General features: G+C 35.3%; 2 protein-coding genes across 2 annotated transcripts; both read right to left on the reverse strand.

Annotated features, from left to right (window-relative positions):
- Positions 1 to 6,509: 6,509 nt before the first annotated feature.
- LOC110736810 (pre-mRNA-splicing factor 38-like) lies at positions 6,510 to 10,644 on the reverse strand. The gene is made up of 6 exons (XM_021917124.1): positions 10,175 to 10,644; positions 9,757 to 9,878; positions 9,580 to 9,670; positions 8,085 to 8,205; positions 7,931 to 7,992; positions 6,510 to 7,170 (listed from the first exon to the last, which is right to left on the reverse strand). The coding sequence occupies exons 1-6, from the start codon at positions 10,462 to 10,464 to the stop codon at positions 6,711 to 6,713; spliced, it is 1,146 nt and encodes a 381-aa protein (XP_021772816.1). The 5' UTR covers positions 10,465 to 10,644; the 3' UTR covers positions 6,510 to 6,710.
- Positions 10,645 to 11,940: 1,296 nt separating this feature from the next.
- Positions 11,941 to 21,351, reverse strand: LOC110736811 (topless-related protein 3-like). The gene is made up of 24 exons (XM_021917125.1): positions 20,898 to 21,351; positions 20,374 to 20,553; positions 20,152 to 20,265; positions 19,112 to 19,270; positions 18,264 to 18,438; positions 18,018 to 18,153; positions 17,562 to 17,677; positions 17,323 to 17,458; positions 17,132 to 17,241; positions 16,873 to 16,939; positions 16,653 to 16,726; positions 16,480 to 16,575; positions 16,292 to 16,384; positions 15,918 to 16,045; positions 15,549 to 15,783; positions 15,279 to 15,446; positions 14,713 to 14,850; positions 14,525 to 14,635; positions 14,250 to 14,429; positions 14,026 to 14,154; positions 13,837 to 13,932; positions 13,159 to 13,341; positions 12,895 to 13,070; positions 11,941 to 12,498 (listed from the first exon to the last, which is right to left on the reverse strand). Exons 1-24 carry the CDS (start codon positions 20,975 to 20,977, stop codon positions 12,282 to 12,284), a joined length of 3,297 nt encoding a protein of 1,098 aa, XP_021772817.1. The 5' UTR covers positions 20,978 to 21,351; the 3' UTR covers positions 11,941 to 12,281.
- Positions 21,352 to 23,645: the final 2,294 nt, after the last annotated feature.

The raw sequence follows: 23,645 nt of genomic DNA on the forward strand, positions 1-23,645 counted from the left end.
CTAACTTTAATGTTCAAAATGTTCGGTTGCACATAAGCTAGACTCTATATTGAGTTTTGTTTTTCTGTAAAATCTTTTTCTGAATATTACATTCTACTCCACTATATATTTTCTCTTTACTAATTGATTTTGATTTTCTTTTCTATTTTCAGTTTTCTATTTCTTTTAAGTAATGTTAATTTGATTTATTTGGTGATTTTATGTGTTTGTAGGTGAAAAATTCAATATTCAACAAAGGAATAATATATTTGGATGGAAACTACAACATACCAATTTTGTGAAGAGACAATTGGAAGCATTTAATAAGAATTGCATATGATTAGTTTTGCACAAATAATTTTATTTTCATTGTACTCTCATACTGTTTCTTTTTTGAAAGAATAGTGTTTCTTGATATTAACTAAAATAACATAAATAATGAAAATCTTAATCAGAAATATTAGTGTTTGATTAATGTTTAATGATTTTATTATAAATTATTTTGTATTTATCAATTTATCATTTAATGCATCCATATCTAGGTAGGCTAGCTAATGTTTTCCATCACATGTACGTTGGGTTTGGCTTAAACCTGTATGTATTGGTAGACGGTTTTTTTTTTCTTGATGCAATTTGTATCTCTTACATATGATATGATGTAATTTTTTTTTGGATTAGAATATGTCACATTACATTTACGTAGTATTTTATGTTACTAACAAAATACAATGTAATTTATATTTACATATGTTTTGATTTTTAAAAAAACCTAAGAACAATTTAACACACAATAGTAAAATTCTTTAATTGAAAAACATATACTTTCTGTTTAGCCAACAAGATTAACTTGTGTATCGCACGGGCTAAATACTAGTTAAAATAAATAACACAACCCATTTTAATTCTCTCACCTTTTATATATACCAAAAGGTTAAACATGTACTCCGTATTAGAACTACAAAGGAATTGACCTAAATGCATTATCAAAAATTTGATGTACTTTTGTTAAGTATGCATTATATATTGTATGTGCGTATATAATAGGTAATATTATTGGTTATGCATTAAATTTAATCTTCTTGCGAATTGAATAAAAATGTATTATTTCATGCTAATTAGATGATGAAATGATGAATATTATTTATTTTATGCAAATTGAATGAAATAAATTTTACATTTTGAGCTTTTATATTGAAATAAGTAGCGATATTCAATGAATAATTGAGGAAAATATTTTTCTTTATGACTTTGGTGGTAATACCATTAAAAGAATTATCATTGAATCAGTCCAATTCAATGAAATAAAATTTGTAAAAATTTTTAGGGAATCGCCCAAGTGAAAAAGGGGCCAATTTTTGTTTATTGGTGTGTGCTAAGTAAGTAGAGGTTGTGTTTATTATTACATTAAATTGCGCAATCTTTACATTAAATTTTCATTACTCCTACCTTACTGACTATTTAAAGTTTTAAACGACCAATTTCACATGACTTGCATGAGAAGAACAACAAATACTTCATTGTTTGTCCTATATATGTTCATTTTGCTTCATTCTTATGTTTTAGACTATGTTCTAAAGCTATAAGACATCTTGGTAAAATACTCATCAACAATCTCACTTTATATCAACTTATCCTTTCGACATCTATTTCTCCACAATCCCTCTATGATTTTCCTTTTCAAAGCTTGAATATAATCAACTATCTTAGAAATGATATATTCGACTATTTCTCTTTATCTCTCATTGGTTTTTATTCTCCCTTCAATTTCAATACAAAAATACCTAATTTGTGAATTAGATTGTTTATGTTATCTAATCTCTCTTTTTTGGCACTGATTTTTAATTGGGCCGTCGAAAGCTTGTGTCAATTTATTATATTTGTCCACGTTGTTCAAGATCTACTTAAATTTATAAATCGGATTATAATTTCAAGATAGTTATAGGCTTATAGCATCGAGTGCATAGGTCTTCATACAATTGACAGTAGAAATATATGACTTTGGTTTCTTTCTTTCTTTTTTTTTTTTTTTGACAAGAGCAAATGTATTCATAAAATCAGAGTTTACAACCTACAAAACAAGAACTAAAACTTAAAATATGGCTTTTAACACTAAAGCCTTTACAACAACTTTTTAGACTAGAGACGAAAGTAAGCTTGAATTGGCCGGATAATAAGTCGCAGATTAAGGACTTCTTACAAACCAAGAAACAAAAACATACTATACTCCAAGAAGGGAGCAACAGAGGGAGTCGAAACTGTTTGACCATGGCTAGCACTAACTTACTTGGCGGAATCCACTCATCATCAAGTAAGGTCATCAAACGGGTCACTAAAACTAGTGACCTTCCAATCAATAGCTTTACTTGTTGGCAAGAAAGCTTTGACAACGTTGAGGCTCGAGAAACCCCAAAACAAAGTTTGGGCGCCTGCTTCAGATAATAAGGATCAGGAGTAATGACCAGAAAAATCATTACATCCGAGGGAAGAGAAAACAAACTCATACCACTCCAACAACTTACACAATTCACCTTAGCAATAGCCAACTTCTTGTTCAAACCCCCAACAACCGCACCTGTAACCTCTCTTACCACGGTAAACACCCCACTGTCCTTAACAAAGGGGCTTAACTCCCACTGCACACAACCATCCATAATACTATAGCCAAAACAACTAAATAGCCCGGAAAACAACCAAAGGGGGCTAAAACATACCATAACAAAAGCTAAGGCAAGTAAATTCTGATAAAAACTAAGAACATACATACTTAAGAAAGAGAACAAACTCGAGGAAAGCATTGTCCAACCCGACAACCCAAAACCACTTACACAAGGAACCTCGAAACCCCAGCCCTAACTTCACCGTTTCCGTCACTAACTACACTTGACGGCGGCGTTAGACCTAGCCCTCCAGTGCAAGGACCCACGAAACCCTAACCCTAACTTTACCGTTTCCATCACGGTCAAAATTACCGATGACCTTTATGATGGCGGCGTTAGGCCTAGTCCTAGGGTCTTGTTTCACCGGCGGAGAGACCCTTTGAAAGAACACAAACCTTCCACACAAAGGTGCGCAATGGTGACGGAGGAGGACGATCTACACACTTTCCTCAGAACCTTCGAAACTTAGACAAGGCCCTCACCAACACCTCCAACGGATTAAATCCTCAATAAGAAAGAGGAAAATGGAGTGAATAAACCTTCAAAACCAAGAAGGGGAAAGGAAAATAAGAGGGAAGAAAAACAGCAAACTAGCGAAGAAGAAGACAGAGGAGGGGGAAAGATGGCAGGGAGGCCGCGGCGGCTGGAGCACCGGCGGCTCTCTGAGTTTGAGGTCACCTCAGAGCAGGGCGAAAGAGGAGGTGCCGCGAAACCGGAGGACAGCCTTAACACCACGACTAGCACGCTGATTAGAAGAAGGGAAAAGAGGGGGAACCTCGTCGGAGAAACGGCTGCGGTGCCGGATCTCCGGCGAGTCCTAGGTTTCCGGCAGAGATTGGCTTTGGGTGAGGAGAGAGAACAGAGGATTTTGGTGAGGAGAGAGGATTTTTTTGTGACTATAAATTAAAGTGACATTGATTTCTTTCATGGTAGTAACACATACCTTGTCTCCATAAATTTAATTTTAATGTTTTAGATATGTTCATGTTATGATACAATTTTGATACTTAGTAGTAGGCTATGTATTTATGACTTGAATGTAATGAAAATTATCTTTTGTTGTCAATTTTCAAATTGAAAAAGGTTTACTTAACCCCAATTAGATTATTCAGGCCATAATAAGACTAATAATAAAAAGGTCTTACACGCCACAAATAATTGCAACCCAATCTCAACCAGTATCATGTAAAACTAAAAAGGATGTGTCATACTCATACTTGATTGCCTCTAATTTGTTGATTCGTGGTTCTTGTAGTTTGATTCCCTTATTGCCTATCACAGGAGGGGTGCTAGGGGTGAGGATCCAACCCTGGTCACACCGGGGGGAGATGGAGGGACTAACCATCCCTCCACTCCTTGTAGGTATTATGCATCTAAGTATACTCAGAGATACAATAGCACCTAATTAATGAATTAATGATATTTTTTGTTCATTTGACACTTTTGTTTTAATCATTTTGAAATTATAAAATGAACTTAAAATAATCAAGAAGCATTTTCACCTATTATTTATTATTATTGCTATTTTTTCTAAATTTAATTTTAATTATTGTTGCTTAATTAGTGGCCTTTGGTCATGAATAAGTATTCTAATTATTGTATGCATTTTAGAAAAAAACCCTAAAAAATTCTTTGTTCTCTCTTCAAATCTAACCACCATAGTAAAACATAGGGACTGCAATCGATTTTATCGATGGTAAGCCCCAAATTCTTCTTTAATTTTATGTTTTTAGCCAATAAAGATCACCAACAGTATGGTGATTGTAGTCAGTCCCTCCATGTAGGGTTTAGTTGGTTCCTTGATGGTGGGATTTGTAGTATGGGTTGTTTGTTTGTTTTTCGTGTGTGTAAGGATACAAATTTGGAAGATTTGTCTTGCAAATTTGTGAAATTGCGAGTCTGTTGGTATAGGGGTACAGATTTAAAAGATCAGTCTTGTAAATTTGTCGATCTTGAGGACCAATCAAGTTTTATCACTTTCGCGACTATATATCAATGGAGCTCCGTCAAGAACGATGCAAAGACATCTAAAGTTATTCAGGAGCAATTCAGAGGCTATGTCATTAGTTTAGTGGTGTTTAACACTACTTATATTGAGAATTTAAATATCTTAAGGGATGATTGTAAGTGCCGAATGACTATTATTGTTATTTAATAAAATCACCCCTCCCTATTCCATTCAAAAAAAAAACCATTGTCCAATAGTTCACCTGAGATTTCCCCGTGTGTAGTCATGAATTATTTATCCGTTAATTAATGAAATATTCCTCTTTCCCTTCAAAAAAAAAAATCTCTTTTATTGGGAATTAATTTTTCCTCGATTATACTTATACGGAGTATGAACTAATTTTTCAAAAGTGGACTATCTTCATGAACTTGTCAAAATTATACGAGTATGTCCCTTTTTCCACAAAGTGTAATTAAAGATTTATTGGAAAGTATCAACAAATTATTAAAATTACCTTAAAACCCACTATGGTCAATCAATTCTTAATCCAAACTAGGCACAAAATCAAGTATCACAATAAAGTAGTATCTTCAGATTTAATTTATGTTACTAAGTCAAATCCTATCTGATTCGTCATAAGTTAGCATTTTTTTTCTTAATTTTTGTAGTCATAAACAAGAAGTTACTGCAATCCAAAACTGCAAAATAATGACTACCATTTAGTCACACCCACTATCTTCACCACTCTCCCACATTTCTACCCTTCACCACTCTCCCTTCTTTTAGGCTAAATTTCCTCAATTTCTTATATATTTAAACTTTAATTTCATGATTAGTTTGAATAAAATGGTACAAAATCCCTTCAAAAGCCATAAAAAAACCCCATCAAATCCAAATGTTCTTTCACATTCTCGCAGTATTTCTACCATTCCAAACCACCAAAAGAGCATCAGCTTCATGCCAAAGTTTTTCCTAAAGACTCTCCATAGGAGGAAGCCGAGCCACCGTCGTTCCATCTCGGGTTCGAGCAATATTGTTGGCAGCAAATATCTCAAAGATTCTGGTGCCAAGAATGGTGAGATCAAGGTAGAAAAAATCAAGAGGACTAACAAGTTTTTTCAAAAAAAAGATAAACTCATGCAGCTTATACCACCTGTTAAACGAATAACCTCCATGATGTCTATCTTGTTTAGGAACAACACACGACGTGATCAAGATTACCAATGCGAGGATCATGAACCTCGTGAATTGGATAAGCAAGGCTCGGAAAAATCGAGTTTGAAAGAGGTTCCTAGTAGTGCTGCTACCTCAAAAAAATGTAAGTGTGGTGTTGGTGATGTTGCAAGCCTTACAGTAAATAGGGAGAGGACAAGTACGGTGAAATCCGTGAGAAATAAAGGGGAGAAGAAGGTGGAGGCAAAAGGAGGGTTGAAGATCAAAAGGATTATAAAGGTGAAGATAAAAGAACGAGGGAAGGCCGAGAAAAGATTCGAGCTTTGCAAGAAGAAAATACTGATGGGAGAGAAGTGTAAGCCTCTTCATGGTAGCCTTCAGTATGACAAAAATGGTGTTCTGGTTCCTGAAGATTTTGCCTGACAGTAAAAGGTTTAATTCTTCTTAGTGATGGTTAAGGAAAATATAATCCTTAGCTTTGATCTTTCAATTGCATAAAATTAATGGTAATTCATGTTGTTTTCTATGTTTTAACTCTAGTGTTCTCATTATGAAATTGAAGCTGCTGTAATTCATTACAACTCGTCTTAAATTCACAGCTTTGATGCATAATATTTTACAAAAAGATCGCAAACTTTTGGTCTAATAATTAGTCAAGACTAGTGAATGAATTTCAGCATGAAACTGCTAGACAGGTCAGATAAATTAGTGTAGTCTTATGAAACAGCTGAATGCAGATAATTACTCCAGTCTAATAGAATGCAGTCTTTCTCAATAGCATCAAATGTAATGTGTAACACTTTGGGCTGACCGAAAACAGGGTTATACTCTGTACAAATTGATGATAGCCAGTTGAAACAGAAATCATACCGAGTATAAACATTTGAGAAAGGGGTTATACAATCAACCTTTGGAAAGAAAGTATGGATACATACATATATAATCATATGTATCTATAACTTCAATGGTTTCATCCCAAGTTTAGCTCGAAGCTTGTTTGCTTCAGCAATTTCTGGATCAGGATGGTCTGTTCCATCATCCTTCTTCTCCTTCTCCTTCTCTTTCTTCTTCTTCGTCTTCTTTGATTCCTCACGTGCACCATTATCCTCGTCTCCATGCCTTCTGGGGCTGGGACTCCTACCATGCCTCTTACGGTCACCTTCACGGTCCTTGCGATCCTTACTCCTACTCCGGCTTCTTGAGCGGCTCCTCCGCCTACCACGATCCCTGTCACGCCTATCCCTATCACGACCATAATCCTTTTCATCTTTGATACGATAACGATCTCGGTCACGGTCCCTATCTCTGTCCCGATCTCTATCTCGGTCCCTATCCCTATCTCGGTCTCTATCTCGCCCTCTTCCACGTTCTCTATCATAGTCACGATCATAATCACGGTCATAGTCCCTATCCCTAAAGAACAAAAATGAGATATTGTGAGCATCACTGATTTTTTAGGCTGTAACTCATATATTACAGTTGGAGAAGAGATCAAAAAAGTAATATCCTTGTTTACCACACAAATGAGGATGAAAGATACACTTTTAAGTATGTATGACCCATCATACTTCTCAACTGCACACTGCCAATGCAGAGAAACCTGGCAGGATCATCATATTTTACTTTTGGAAGCTGCTCTAAACCTCAGCATGACATTGATTACCATGAAGATACCACAAAGTTTAATTTATTCTACCGAACTGTACGGTTGTGTGTGTGTGTGTGTGATTAGTGTGTAATTAGTGAGTTGTGACTTAAAGTGGGGAGCAGCTTCCGCATGAGTAGTAAAGCACATGTTGTACAATAAGATGATGCATAAAAGAATAGGGAACTCAAGACACAATTTAGTCTTGGGGACACAAATAATCTACATGCAATAATATCAAATGGACAACATAAATTAATATTCCAATATCCATAAAGATGGATACATCAGAGATATTTAATATACTACAGTGAACAGTGAAATAATATTTCCACAAAGCAAATTCAGATGGCTGCAAAGCAAGTGATTTAAAATTGCAGCTAAAACAAGTTGATTGAAAAGACATCATATTGCAGCATCGGACAAGGAATCTTAGCGTGAGTAAATTTACTAATAATAAGATATATTGGAATAACATGACTAGTCTGTCAGAGACAAGACAACTTGAATAATGTCTCAAGTACAAACCTGTATCTGTGACTATCACGCCTCCTATCCCTATCTCTCACAGGACTCCTACCGCGATAATCCTGTTGAACAGTAACAGAAACAACTGAGTAAGAAAAGGAATGAACAAAGTTTCATTTGAACAGATGATTCAGATGAGGAAGAATACTTGAACCTTTTCATGTTCATCAACATCTACATCCATCTCATCTTCTTCCTTTTCTTCCTCCTCTTCAAAATCATCTTCCAGGGCACTTCTTCTGGGTTCCAGAGCACCAATATTCTCAAGATTCCATCTGTTCGTCAGGAACTGATGAGTTAGGTACTATCCTATATAAACCAAAAGACCTCTGAGAATAAAATAGGACATGTGCTAACACAAAGTGCAGAATAAATAGAAACACATACAACAGAAAATAGCAATTTTCTTTCAAGGAATAAAAATGTAATTGATCTAAAGACAAAATGGTTAACGGTGATAATTAAATACATAATAAATTCATATACTCTGGGATAATAGATACAGAATAATTACAAGTTTGAACACTCCCAACAATTTCATAAATTGCAACAAGGACATTATATATTACGAAGTATTTTACAAATTCTGACAAGAAATTCAACTAATTTACACAATTAAATCTGCCAGAAATTAATAGTTGTTTACCTATATCATCTGTTAATCAGCTCAATGTACCCTCTCTTTCAAAAACAAAATCACTATATGTTTAAATTATCTTAATCAAAAGCCCGTGACTATTCACTAATAAGAACCAAGCAAGGCTTGGACTAGTGGAAAGATTTGCATCTACCATGATTGTGTGATCAAATCCAACTAGGAGACTCCATGTTCCCCCACCCCCTACTCCTAAGGGGCCTTGCCTGCTAAACCAAATCAGGTTGACCTATGAGAGGTTTTGGCTTGGTAGGGCCTTCTCCTTACCTCTAAAAAGAATCAATATGAGAGCTGACAGCTTTTGAATTAATTGAATCCCAAAAACACATCTGGACGAGGCTCCACATCACTAGTCATGGGCACTTCAAGAACCAATTAACCCTTATCAAAATGAGTTTCACAGCCTTTCTTCTAGTATGAATTTGTCATTCTTATTACCCATAAGGCCATAAGACATAGAACAATTATTTATTCCTAGTTGTCAAGATTTTAGGCAGTGTATCAGCAACATCATTTGGGCACAAGATTGGGAAATCAATATTAGGTTAACCTAGAATTGATCAAAACAATTACAAGGATTCAATCAGCATCGCATGGACACAAACTAGTACTCCATAAGTCCGTAACATCCTAAAAATTATCAAAACAACAATAATAAATTGACAAAGCCATCCATGTTAAAAATATGCATTCAGCCTTCATTACTCAAAAAGCCTACTATCCATGTTAAAAATATGCACTCAGCCTTCATTACTCAAAAAGAGAACTTAAGGTTGATTGAAGTGGGACTAGTAAAGGTACTACAACAAACCATGAGAAACCACAAAAGAACACAGAGGATCTCTTTACTGTTAAGGACTTCAGGGCTTGTTAACAATACGGGCCAAACTAAACAAGAGCACTTCAAAATCAAAAGGAAGTAAATTTGGCATGTACACAGCTAGCACCAATCATATGTCAGCACGATTAAACAATCGAGTAAATAGAGTGTCACCTTTTCTTAATGCGAGGCATGGCAATGTCACATGAATAGTCTTTAGTCAGAAGCTCGTCTATGAACTCATCCACATGAGTCAACAAGAATTCTGTTGCCAAAGAAATAGATTAGCCAAAACCCTGACTGATAATTTAAGCAGAAAATTAATACGAATATGGACAACAAATAACTTACGCCCATCCGGTTTCTTCATCCTCAGCTTCCGATAATCATTGTACAGAGGCTCTAAGTACAAGTAGATATCGGAATCCGTTCCAGCAAGACGTAAATAGAACGCCCCGAGTATCCTCACATACCTGCATTTACAATAACCACACTTAACATTGAACCATGAAATGAACATATACACATTAACATCACACCCCCTGCATCCATAAATTTTCCCAACCACCCACTTAACCATAAATTAACCCAGAAATTCAGAACACAATTCAAATTTATTGTTGCAACAAAATATCAACCATCACATGCCAACTAAATTCACAGTATAATTCATAATTATGTAAACTATCAGCTCCTTTCAACCTCAAAAAGCACACTTAAATTCTTCAAATTAGCAAAAAACGAATTAAATTAGAGAATCAGGATTTACTTATAATCTTCATTTTTAATAAACTCGACGACGATATCTTTCTCAGGTTGAATTTGGAGCATCTTCATAACAAGACACATGAACGGAGTAGGTTTACGATTACCGCCGTAAGTGCCGCCGATATGGTCGAGCTCCATAGCTTTGTCGACGAGAGTTTCGGCGGTAAGACCGAAGCATTGTTCTTTCCAGTAGGTGTTTTGGTAGATCTTCGTTCGAACTATCTTTTCGACCAAATTCTGTGGATTCGTACCTCTTATGCTCTTCGCTAGTGGGTCCGTACGATTCGCCATTGTTGAATTTTGAAGGTCGATTCGTAAACCCTAACCCTAGATTTGAGCTTAGCTCGGAGACGAGCAAAAGCTTTTCTGGTTTTCTTTTCCTTTTTTTTGGTCTTTCTAACTCTAACCTGGATTCAGTATGAAGAAGGGAGGTGTGATTTACTGGTGTCGGGTTATACAATGATTCGACCCGATTCACTCTTTGGGGTGGTCCAAAATATACTGTGTGTACAAAATATATACTTCGTGTGTATGTACAAAATACTCGCTAAGTTTCTTTGTTTCATATCAATCGCAAGCTTCGTAGCATGGACTTAACACGTAATTTAAGGAAAACTAGTTTTCAGGCCCGAGCGATGACCCGAGTTACCGCATTATTTCCATGATAAAAATCTTTATTTATAATTAATTTTTATTGAATGCTATGTAATATGATAATAGCGTAATGGTTAGCACCTAAGAGTTTAAACTTAAGGTCATGGGTGGAGTCAAGGAGATTAGAGAGCACGTGATTGTTGGAACACAAACTTTTTGAAAAATTGGGTGTACAACTATTGTAAAGTTTGTCCTAATGATCAAAAGTTACCTCGGAATAAATTAATTTCCTCAATGTAAATAAAAGTTGCCCCAATATGTATACTATGTATATCAAAGTTATTTATGTTTAATTGATAAAGTAACCCTCTTTAAGTGAGTAAAATGCAAATTGTAGTAAAAGAAAGTAAATATGTTAGCCTTAACCCTTGTAAAACTTATCCCATTGTCTATTTACTAAGAAGTACGGTAGGAAAAGTTTTCACTTTTCTGTTATCAGTTTTCAAAATTATTATAATTTTACTCCCTCCATGTTTTTTTAAGTGTTATAGTTTGACTTTTTTTACTATTCACATAATTGTTTCAACTTGATTATTTTACTAATCTAAAAAAAACAAATGTTATTGTATAGTACATTGTTGGATTTGTCATAATGTATACTCTCATAATATCAAATTTCCTATAATTTTACTAACATATAATTAGATAAATTAGTGGTCAAAAGTCGTGTCTCGACATACGTGTTTGGTCAAACTGTAATACTTAAAAAAATAGAGGGAGTAACGATTTGGCAATTTTTAACTCAGTAAATGACATATATCTTGAGAAACAAAAAACTAAAAAAAACAGAAAACTACAGCAATATCGAATGGATGTTGATTGGATTTGGCATGAGAGAGAAAAAAAAAATCAAAAGAAAAAAGTTGTACTAAACCTATACAATTTCAACTAGTTTTTGTTAAAAACAAAACAATAATACTTTAGATTTTTGTTTATAGTTTTTTTACAAGTCCAAATTACAGATTATGGTCCAAAACTCCAAATCAGTTGAATGCTGTCCCAGACAACCATAAGGTACATTCGCCTTCAGGAATGAAAGGAACTTTCGCCTTCAGACAGCAAACAATTTCTTTGGCCCAAGATTCACATCACCCCAAGCTAACACAAAAGATATACATGGTTATAATACTGCTTGATTAACGATTCATTCCCTTGCAGAGCAATTGCTCAAAGCATCTGTAAATCTTTCTAGAAATACAATGTCATCAAGACAGAAGAACTCATATACAGTTTTCTAAAATACAGAGGCCCAGTTCAATTTCAATTGGACAAGAGATAATGATACAAGAATGCACCTCTCTAACCAATTCTGTCTAAACATTGTGTGTCTTTATCCTTGCTGAGAAAACATTATCTGAAGATCACAATCCTAGAGTCTACTCACTAAACTGTAGTAAACTAGTACACTAAATAAAGAATTTCAACAATGTACAGACAGGATTTTCTGGAGAGCTTCATCTTTGTATTTGATCAGGAGTGTGGCTGCTTGTAGCAGACGAAGAGGCCGTTCTGCCATTTAGCAACCCATTATCGGCAGGTGGAGACACTCCCCACTTGCCTTCTGACTCGGCTGGCTCTATCACTTTAACGGTTCCATCACTCAACCCTACAGCAATCTGAAAGGGTTCTTGTGGGTGGGCAGCTACCACTAGCGCATAAACAGCTTGGCTCCTAAAACAAGGTAGAGACAGATTAGATGAGACTAATATAAATATAGAATCTACATCACCCACATAACCTTGTGGTCAGCAACTCAAAACAAAGCAGCATTGCATATGTCAACGTCTCAGGTACTTGGTCTTTCTTCACTGAATAATTGAGAAAAATTACACATACCCAAGAAACAGAATAAACTCAAAAGTGCACAACAGGCTAAAACTTCAGGACTTTATTGTGATATGACCCTCTCAAGATAAACAGAAACAATAGTTCAGGTACTAATTAAGAGAATTGTGAAAGTCAGAATTTGATCATATGGATTATATTTTTAACTAAATAATACATTATTGTATCAATATAACGAAATATAATGTTCAACATCACAGATGGTAAAGTCTTTTAACTCACCCATTCAATTGAGCCTGAGAAAGGTATGCTGAAGGGCCCACACGACATCTAAGTTTCAAAGTGTCCGCATCAAATACTCCAATGTTGCCATCACAAAAGGAAGCATAAACTATCATACTATTGCACGAGTATGCTGCATAGGATATCGGTGCAGACAATGCATCCTGGGGGACCCACTGCAATTTAAGAGGCATAGAAGAATCACAACTGATCTTTCATAATCTCAACCTCAAAGCACAATATAGTTAAACCATTCTGTTATACCTGTCTAATGCATTCCATTTTAGAGGCATCATATATTGCTAGCTGGGTTTCATGGAACACTAGCAAACGGGTCTGGTCAGAGTGAAACTGGACTCGTGTATCACCAGTAGCTGCCTTACCAGCTGGAAGTTGTATTGTGACAGTCTTCCTCTTCTCCCAGGTATCAATGCTCCAGACACACAGCTGTAGTCATATATCCACCATTATAATAGTGAAAACGACACTTTATTATGAATTATAGCATACATCAACAGGATCAGGTTAACATATTGTCATCTGAAGCAATTGAACCTCATATAAAGAGAGATTGACCCTCTGAATGCTTCATAAAAACAATAAATAGGTTATTCAAAAAATAAGTAAATACAATTTCAACACTTGGTATTTATTGTACTAGGAATGGAGCAATTTTCTTAGTTATAACAAGTAATCGTTATCCAAACTACCTATAGAGAGCCACTGCCGTCTAATGCCCAAATCGGAAAGGAAAAAACATAAAGAAATAATAATTCTAAGGAACAACTAGACCATACAACCCATGTAAATATTCTTCACTGGTGACCTGGCCACTTCATTTTGTAAACACTCTAGTCTATATCAATATATCATTTCCAAAATTACAAAAGTTTAAACCAAAAGATTTTATTAGCTTCCCAAAAGAGGTCGAATATTGCCTACCTGAGCATCAGCACCAGATGATACCAGGATACCAAGAATGGTTGAAAATGCTAAACCACTTATGCGCTTCACATGACCCTTCAATTTTGATTTAACCTGAAATTAAGAGGTTGAAAAAACCTTAAATAGATGGCATACTAATATAAGAAAACACTATAAAGAAGTTACTTTGCAATTGAAAATTATTACCTCGTCTACTCTAACATTGTATATGTGAATGGTTGAGTCCTCCATTCCAATTGCTATGATGTTGTTGTCTTGGGGATGGAATGCCAAGAAGGTTGAGGCAGGCGGAGGAGGCATGAATGTCGTCATGACCTGAAAATGCAAAATAATTAGTTGGCCATGAAGGCCATAATAAAGCTGAACTATAGAACAGCAGGCATACTTTACATAATCATAAATATAAATACCTTGAATGTCATCATGTTAAACAATGACACCTTTCCACCAGCGGCCGACATTACGTATGAATCATTTTTCGAAAGTGCTATACATGGTACAGCTTCTTCAGCGTTGACACCTGGGACATCATTAGTCATAAGAAGACCGCTGCTTGGTTGCCAATGTTGCGGAACCACACTGGCAGTGGCCTATTGAAAATTGAAACTCAACAATTTTAGCAACAGTTCATTCAAACTATCAAATACATATTTGACGAAAACAGAAACTTCTACTAATCCATTACCTTCCCGCTAGGGTTTTGCTCACTGCGACTCCACTTCCAGATTTTCTGGATACCATTTGAACCAAGCGCCAAAACCCCAATACCATTATTGGTGTAAAGAAGTCGAGCAACCTAGAGGCATGCAACATTCAGATAAGGAAGAGAAATTCTGTGCATAGCATATGATTTTAAAGAGTCAATCAACAAACCTTGCTGAAACTGTCCATGCTTTCTGGTAAAGTCACCAGCTTACACTGGACAGGCTCCACGATTTCAGCCAACTGCCAAGGCTTAATTTTAGTCTCAATTGCGTCTTCGGCCATCCTAGCCTTTTCCATGTTTCCATTCTGAAGAAAAAGGGAATCCAAAACTAAGCTAAAATACAATGATGCAAAGGTACATGAATGAGAAGAAAATCCAGGTACGATGAAATGGGAGGGCTTTCTTTACAAAGGAATGTACAAAGGTTTATTTTTTGTCCAAGGTTTCTCAGACACAATTATGCTCAGTAGAACATGCTACATCAAAACCAACAATTCCAAAAAAAGCACTCACCACAATTGGATAGAAGGTTCATGAATCAATGCAGAGAATTGAGACAAGCACATATGAGAATTAGGAGGACAAGCACAGAAACATACATGGTTAATCTAATATGCTTGGCAAGTTTAGTGATCTTGGCCTTGAGGCATTACAAAAAGAGATCAGAAATATAATAAGATTTAGACAGCTACTAATAATTGCTCCTGAATAAATTTGAATCATTGAAGGTTACCTTGATAGCAGCAGCTTCAATAGGTGTCCTCAACGCTTCAAATTGTGGGGCTTCTACAGTCCTCAATAAACGAAGACCAGCTGCAGTTGCGAGAATTTTGATTCCATTATCTGCAGTGGAAACAGCAAGAAGGTTCCCTTCCTTGTTGAATCTCAGCCGTGGAAGATTCTGAAACGCATTTCAAAACATAACATAAGCAACAGCACTACATCCTACTTGTGGAAAGAGGGGACTTTCCCATGATATATAGACAAATCCAAATATGCTAACCGGAAGCCCTCCCTCTGCATCTGTTTGAGCGAGTACACTGACATTATCCATGTCCCAAAACTTTATCTGATGATCTTCCCCTGCAGCTAGAAAATGATTTTGTGTTGTGTCAAATTGCACAACGCCATTTGATTTCCTTCTAAATCCAGTGTATGTTCTTTTTATTGCCCCTTCACTCTCATTCCACTCAACCAGGAAAGATTCTCCATCTTTACTAGTTCCACATGAAAATAATCTGCAATACAATAAGACAGGTGTAGGTAAAAACATCACATTGCATCAACTCCATGCTATGTCTGAGATACTAAAATTAGGAATCTTATGGACTGAATCCTTCTTACAAGACAATTTTCACAAATTTATCCATACCTAGTTCCATCAGCACTGTAAAGCATTGTAGTACACCAGTGTCCAGGAGCATCATAGTCAACTTTAGACCCAGTATTATCATACAGCCAAGCTTTAATCTTCCCGTCAAATGCAGTTGAAAAAATGAACTGAGAAGGAAAGGAAGCAAATGAGCATAGTATTACAAGAACAGGAAGCAGGATAGTGTCTTCAAGATTTTCAAGATTTAATAAACTACTAATTTACTAACAGGAAGCATGAGCATAGTTCACAGCTCATCATCAATCAGATCAATTCATAATTTACTAATAGAAAAGAAAGTACAGTTTTCGACCCAAACATCATGTCCACTGTATGTATCACAATTATCAATTTCAGGGCTATTGGTTAGATACCTGAATGTTCTCCTTGTGATGAGGGCATATTGAGTAAACAGGTGCTTCATGGCCTTCAAGATTGAATAACTTTCTTCCTGATAAATCCCAAACCTGTTTGATAGAAGCATTAGTAAGAAAGAGTATAAAAACATCATCACCAGCATGTGAAATTGAACCTGAATATTAAAAACCTACTCCATTCTTACGTTAATAATCTTATCATCTCCACATGTTAGGACACAAAGTTGCTTGTTAGGATAAGCAAAAGCTAGATCATTCACCCCACCAACATGGGCATCAATCTGCAAGCATAAGGATATATTGGTCAGGTTTGATGTTCAGAGTTCAACTTAAACAAGCAAGATAATACTTCATTCACCTCCAACTGTTGTCGAAGATCATTTGGTCCAGAATAAGCATATAAATGGATCAAGTGCTTACTAAAGGCAGCTCCTGCAACAATGAAGACCATATATGATGGATACAGGAGCAAAAATTGTAAAAAAAAAAATTTTTAAAAAAAAAAGAAGAAGAAGAAGAAACAGCAGCAGCAGCAAGAAAAAAAAATTACAAAATCAAAAATAAGCTAGCAGACATACCCAGATAATTTCCATCAGGACTCCATGCAACTCGGCTGACTGATATTACATCTTTGACAAAGGCAGCCTGTAAAAACTCACAATCATTAGGCCTATAGACTGGGCTGGTTCAGCTACAAGAGCACGCAGTCACAAGTGTTCTATGTCCAGAAAAAAGTAGTGCACGAGAGAGAGAGAGAGAGAGAGAGAGAGAGAGAGAGAGAGAGAGAGAGAGAGAGATATTAAGAACAAGAAAATTACTACAAGGTGATAGATTAACCTGGAATTGTAAAGAGCATGAAGACATGTCCCAAACTTTGAAAGACTTTGACACCAATTTCTCACGTGACGCAACCTCCCAAAGAGTAATTTCCGCGCTAGATGAACCAACTAATCCAAACATCAAATTTAGCACAAGACATAAAAACAAAGTGCATGTAAGGAACTACAATAGATGAATAGCCTTCATACCAAGCAGCAATGTGGGGTGAGAAGGATGGAAATCCATGCTTGTAACAGTAGAGCCTTGGTGCAAAGTAAAGGCCACCCTTCTTGGGAGGTCATCCACAGACCAAGAAGCTTGTTGGCGGGGTGTTGGATACGTAACCTGAAAAGTAAAACAACAAAGAAAATTCAGTAAGTGCACTGTCAATTAACATACTTAACATTGGAACCAACATGAAAAATTAAGCCCACAACAGAACAGTTACCTCCTCCACAGATTGTGCAGGACGAAGACGTTTCATCAGCTGTTCGTGATCAGGATTCTGATAATCAACCATGCCAAGTGTTGTAGGCGGTGTTCTTGGCCTTTTATGGATTGGGACTACCAAAAAAAAATACATATATAAATAAATAGCTCACGTTAAAAATAAACAATAAAAATTAAAAAATAAAAAGAAGAAATCTACGAAGAAGCTGACATAAGTAAAGAAGAATATTTAGATACAAACGAGTAATTAAGTCTCCTTTTAATGCCATCAGCTTCCCCCCACTATTAAACAAAGCCACCATTAAGCTAAAATAGATGTTAGGGAGTTCCCCAATTACATAAGGTGCCTCCATAGTTGAGAACAATTACACAGGAAGCCTCTTAACCAATTTCACCAGCCTTAATTATAATTACAAGTAAATGTTCACAAACAGCTTATTATGTCAGTACCCACCTTGATTTGGGGGCACAGGAATGGATGATGCAGTCACCACTGCAGCTTGGACAGAAGAGGATGCAGCAGCATTTGCCATCCAACCAGCCAAAGCATTAGCACTAGCTGCAGCAGCTGCGGGTGTAGGCTGGAATGGCTGCAACATAAAATAAGACATCATAATTGAGATTCATAAATTTTTGACAATATTCAGCTAACTTCAAAAAAAAAAAAAAAATAACTAGCAAATGATAGTAGACAACATACACCATGAGCTCCTAGCTGTGTATAAGCAGCAGGCTTTGCAACAGCAGCAACTGGAAGAGTTACAGGAGCAGGTGCAACAGCTCCATTTGGAGGAGTGCACGTATGATCAGTGAACAATGTCTTGATATCAGGGTTTGGTCTGGGATTCTTACAAAGCTGATGCTGCCAATTCAAGCTGCACAAATCAGAGTGTTAAAAAATCAGTAAACATATATACCCAATCTTATTTGATACAACTAATGCAGTCATACATGACAATCAGATACCAAATAGATCAAGTCTTTTTAAGAATATACATGACAATTAGGTGCGCCTATTTGAATACTTCTAGCCTAGAGCAAAAAAACACGCTCTGCCCTAACTCCCTAGTGCCTAGACGCGCCTTAGGTGTGCTTTTCTAAACACTGATCCCTCTAATTTTATATTTTCTTCTACGGTTATGTGGTTCAAGATGATTGAAGTGTCAGGTAAGGAAGACTAAATTAAGAATCAAAGTAACATTGTTTATTAGTATAATATGCTTTTCCTGTTCATGGGGGGTGACTGGTTGAGTGAGAGCGATTTAGATAACACTATTCCTTACCCTAATCTTCTCCATTTATTTTACGTGCTTTTCGTAATTTTCAGCAATTCAAACAAATACACTACCTCACTCATTTATTTAAAAAAAGTAAACAGTAGATTTCTGATTGCCATCCCACAGACATTGGCCTTATCTGAAGTTTGAAGAGACTGAGACATAATAAGTCACTCTAGCAATTGCCGTTTATGACAGAATCCATAAACATAAATATCACCATGAACATAAAACCATCAACAACAAACAAACTGACAGCAGGGACTTTTACCTTTGATTAATTAGTGTACGCAGTCTTGACGATCTCAGAGTCGGGAACACCAGCTTGTCACGGAAAAGCGGGTTTGCTTCTATCAGCTTTTTAAGCTCTGCCAACATTATGTTACGAGCAGTTTTGGTGTCACCATACTTTGAAAGCTGCTCATTTTCCCTGAGGTATCCAAAAATATTCTAAGTACTGTTACAATTTTATAAAAGGCAATCAAAGGAAGACTGCAGATCACATCGCACACTAGAATTATTTTTCATGGTAATCTCCCCATTAGATAAAACATTTGAAATCAGGAGCAAACAAGATTTCCTGCTCCCAACTGACGTGACAAGAACTAAATTATTACCACGTCAACAGGTAACACTAATTTGCCAAATTATTACTACAGCTCTTGTGACCACTCCACTTTGGGAGTTGAGGTCTTGCACGATAGATCCCCCCGGGTGCATGCAATATTTTCTATTCCCAACTGGCATGGTACAAATTTAAAGGATACAAGGATCGATCCTTAAATTATTACCATGTCACCAGGGAGCAATAACTCGATAAACTATTACTACAGCTCTTGTGACCACTCGCTTTGGGGGACAAGGTCTTGCATGATGGATTCCTCCATTAGATAAAACATCTGAAATTAGATACATGTGAAATTCTTCCAACAGACGTGGCAAGAAATTAAAGTATACAGTGGACCACGTCAGGAGCACTAATTTTCAAAAGACCCAACGAGACACCAAGCCAAGAGCATGTATTGGCCCTCTTAAACGTATCGTTACATAAGCCCAGCAACAATTTTCCTAACTAATACAATTTCCTTCTCCCAATTGACATTGAAACAATTCAAAGGATACAAAAAAGATCAATCCTTACATTATTTCCACATCACCGGAGAATACCCTAATGTTCACTAACTAATTTTCCAAAGGCCAAATGAGACAAGTCAAGGGCACAAAACAGTCTATCAGTTGTCCACATGTGCTATATATATATATATCCTATAAAGCATTAAAACGAACGATTGTGGGGTTTGTAAAGTATACCTGAAGTTAGTTAGAGTTAAGAGCTGTGTGATTTCCTTGTAGAGCTCTTCGTTGAATGTCGAAAATACTTTCAAATCACCAACAAGTATCTCAACCGCCTTGGACTTGTCTTGCCTAACAAATTCAAACAAACACCACAATTTTAATACCAATTTCACTCCCCCCATACGATGACAACAAATCAATCAAACTCAACGAAAACAAAACCGAAACCAAACATACCCGTCAAGAGCTTCGAGATACTTCTGCTTCCTAATCTCAAAGAATATCTTCATTGAATATCTGTTGTCATCCACTTTGGTAAAGCCAGACAAGTACTTTTCAACCTCATCCCACTCCCCTGCTTGCACTTTCTCCTCAAAGTATTTCATATTGAAGAAAAATCCTGACTCTTGCTCAAGCCTACCCCCAATCACCAAATTAAAAAATTAAATTAAATTAATTCACAAATTAAATATACAATATAAAATCAGCAAATGAAATTAACATAAAACCATCAACAATTATTCAATCATTCTCATCATAACCCTTACATCACAATAATTCAAAAATTGACCTCCAACGGCTCCCCATTTTTTTTATTTTACCAAAAAAAAAAAAAAAAAAAAAAAAAAAAATCGGATAAATTCTCCGCATGTAATAAAAAAATTAAGAAAATTAAAATTAAAAAAAAACCATAATTTTTTTTTAAAAAAATATTAGGACAGAGAAGTTTTAAAATAATTAATTAAAAATAAATAAAATACCTGTGAACGGACTCCTTGAATTTCTCTTCTTCAAGGAATTGGAGTATAAGAAACACCAATTCCCGGCTTAACGACGACATTTTATCCCCGAAATAATCCAGAAATTCAGATCAAATTAACAGATCAAATTTCTTTAATTTCCCAAAAAATCAAAAACCCCCAAATTCAGATCAGAACCAGAGGGAAAAAATCTAGAGAGAGAAAATTATCCTCAGAGCATGAATGAATTGAGCAGAGAAATAGAAGAGAGAGAAGATTTTAAGCAAATTAAAGTTGGAAATTTCTAGGGTTTATATTTTGGAGGCTCGAAGTTCGAGAATTTCTAGGGTTTCAAAAGCTTGAAAAAGAAGGCTACTCAAAAAATAAATGAAAAAAAATGAGGACTATTTATTTAGAACAAGAGCGGAGGAGAGAGAAAGTAAGATAAAGGTTTTGTGTTTCTCTTTCTACTCTCTCTCTCTTGCTACCTTCGATGCTTTTTTTTTTGCAGAGTGATAAGTACTGTGCTTATATGATAACGTGATTAGTAGAATGTGATAAGTTGACTTGGTTATCATTGCGTGTGATGTCAGAAAAAGTAAACCGGATTCCAAACCACTAACTCAATTAGAGTTGAATATTCGTTGTTAACGTCCATTTTTGACTCCTCTTGTTTCGCGATAAATACGGATTTTTTTGTATATCTCGTGGTATTTTGAGTTGAGTTCAATTTAGCGGGGGAAAGTGATTTTTACGACACTGTTTTTTATTTTTATTTTTTATTTTTTATTTTTTTAAGACGTGAAAATAGTTAAGGTTCAGCGTATCTAATCTGATCCGATTTATTTCCATTTCTGTTGATTTTTTTACTTAATTTACTTGATTTGTTTTCTTTTATATTATCAATGATTAAATTTTCTAAATATATTTATACTCCTCCATTATTACAATAATTTTTTTTGTCCTTATCTTATCTTTATTTACAACTACAATTATGTATAATACCTTGTTTTTAAAAGTTCGTCTCACTTATCCTTCATGCGGTAAAAAATAAATAATTTTAACTACATTTTATGATTTATATACAATAAAAATAAATTAACATCGACTTGTGACTCCCAAAATCTTAATAGACCATGTTTTGGCACAAAAATTGATAATTAATAATTACTAGGTGGTGAAATCTAACTTTATTTAATTTTAGGGGTGGTTATTTAAAATAAACAAAAAAAAAAAAAAAAAAAAATAGGTGGTAAAATTAAATTTTGGTATTTTTGAGAGGTGGTTATGTACTTCAATTTTTCATTTATTTAACTATGACTATACACAATTGTGATTCTCGTGTTTTTTTTTTACTAACTCTCTATCTAACTTCTCGTGATATTTTGTGTTTTCAATTGCGCGTTTAATAGATGTGTATTGTGGATACATTCAAAATCATTCCTCAAATCCGATCCTTTCAGATTATGCAATCTTATCTCATTAATAAGAACTTTTAACGATTCGATTCACACAACACATCAAATAATCAAGATTATCAACACGTGCGATATGATTATAATTTATGTTTTATTGGTAGTTAAAAATATTATTAGTTAAAGTTTTGCATTAACAAATGTGCTTATTAAAATAAGACATCAAAAAAATAAAGGGGTATTCTGTATCTAACTTATGTGAGCAAATAACATAATCAGCATCGATTCGATAAAAAATAATGGAAGAATAAGGCTATGTTTGGTTCACTTGATTTTTCCTAAACTTATTTGTATTTCCGATAAGTCTTATACTCTTATGTGTGGCCAATTGGCCACATTAATTTAGAAGGGTGGTTTTTATCTATATGTATGAAACTATGAATAACCACATTTAAATCTATAAGAGTTGCTCCTTATTTATAAAAGTAACCCAAACTCATTGTGAGTAATCTCATTTGTTCATTTGAGTGACCCATATTCTTTTGTTAACAATTTGTGTTTTTGATTTATATAAACTTAATTTGTTTATTTGCCAGTAGATATGATAAAGGGCCCTGCCGAGCTGAAATCCCTTACGGATCAACCCGACTAGACAAGTTGGGAAAGAGGGGCGAAGATAAGGGAATTGGGAGAGAGGAGCGAAGGTAAGGGAATTCCACCTCCCAATTTGTCATATTTGTTCATGGTTGGAAGGTGCTATCCTTTCCACTAGACAAGACGAACTTGGTAAATTAAAACTTATTTTATTTTATATATATATAATTTTTTTTTTCTTTTGAAATAAAAAAAAGACACAATGAAAGCCCACTATTAGAAATAGGCCTATTTCCGACGGAAATACTCCGATGGACCCGAATTTCTGTCAGAAAATTTTGAATTTTTCGAGGAAATTTAATTCGTCAGAAAATTCCGTCGTAAAAAGAACTTTCCAACGGAATATCCCTCGTAAATTATCCGACGGAATTAATTTCTCTCGGAAATTAATACTTCCAATGGAATATTCCCTCGAAAAATATTTTCCGACGGAATATTTTGTCGGAAATAATGAAAAATATAGCAGGGATTTAGGTATGAAATTTCACGAAATGGAAAGAGAAAGGGGGAAGAGAGAGAACAAAAGAAAGGGAGAATGAGAAAGAGGAAGAGAAAGAGACCGACAACCATCGCCGATTTGCCTCAACCACCGGCCTTACATCGCTGTGATTCCTTGGCCGCCGATCGGGAAGTGTAGTGAATTTTGTTTTATTTTTTTAATTTATTTTCGGTAAATCCTAACCATCACCATCACGTCAAC

This window comes from Chenopodium quinoa, unplaced genomic scaffold, assembly GCF_001683475.1.
Source record: "Chenopodium quinoa cultivar QQ74 unplaced genomic scaffold, ASM168347v1, whole genome shotgun sequence".
Lineage (NCBI taxonomy): Eukaryota > Viridiplantae > Streptophyta > Magnoliopsida > Caryophyllales > Amaranthaceae > Chenopodium > Chenopodium quinoa.

Coding starts and splice junctions, on each gene's coding strand:
- LOC110736810 (XM_021917124.1), bottom strand. CDS start 10,464: ATGGCGAATCGTACGGACCCACTAGCGAAGAGCATAAGAGGTACGAAT. Junction 9,879..10,174: donor ATTAAAAATGAAGATTATAA/GTAAATCCTGAT, acceptor TTGTAAATGCAG/GTATGTGAGGATACTCGGGG. Junction 7,171..7,930: donor CGTGATAGTCACAGATACAG/GTTTGTACTTGA, acceptor TTTGTTCTTTAG/GGATAGGGACTATGACCGTG.
- LOC110736811 (XM_021917125.1), bottom strand. CDS start 20,977: ATGTCGTCGTTAAGCCGGGAATTGGTGTTTCTTATACTCCAATTCCTT. Junction 20,266..20,373: donor TATCTCGAAGCTCTTGACGG/GTATGTTTGGTT, acceptor TGAATTTGTTAG/GCAAGACAAGTCCAAGGCGG. Junction 18,439..19,111: donor CGTACACTAATTAATCAAAG/GTAAAAGTCCCT, acceptor TGATTTGTGCAG/CTTGAATTGGCAGCATCAGC.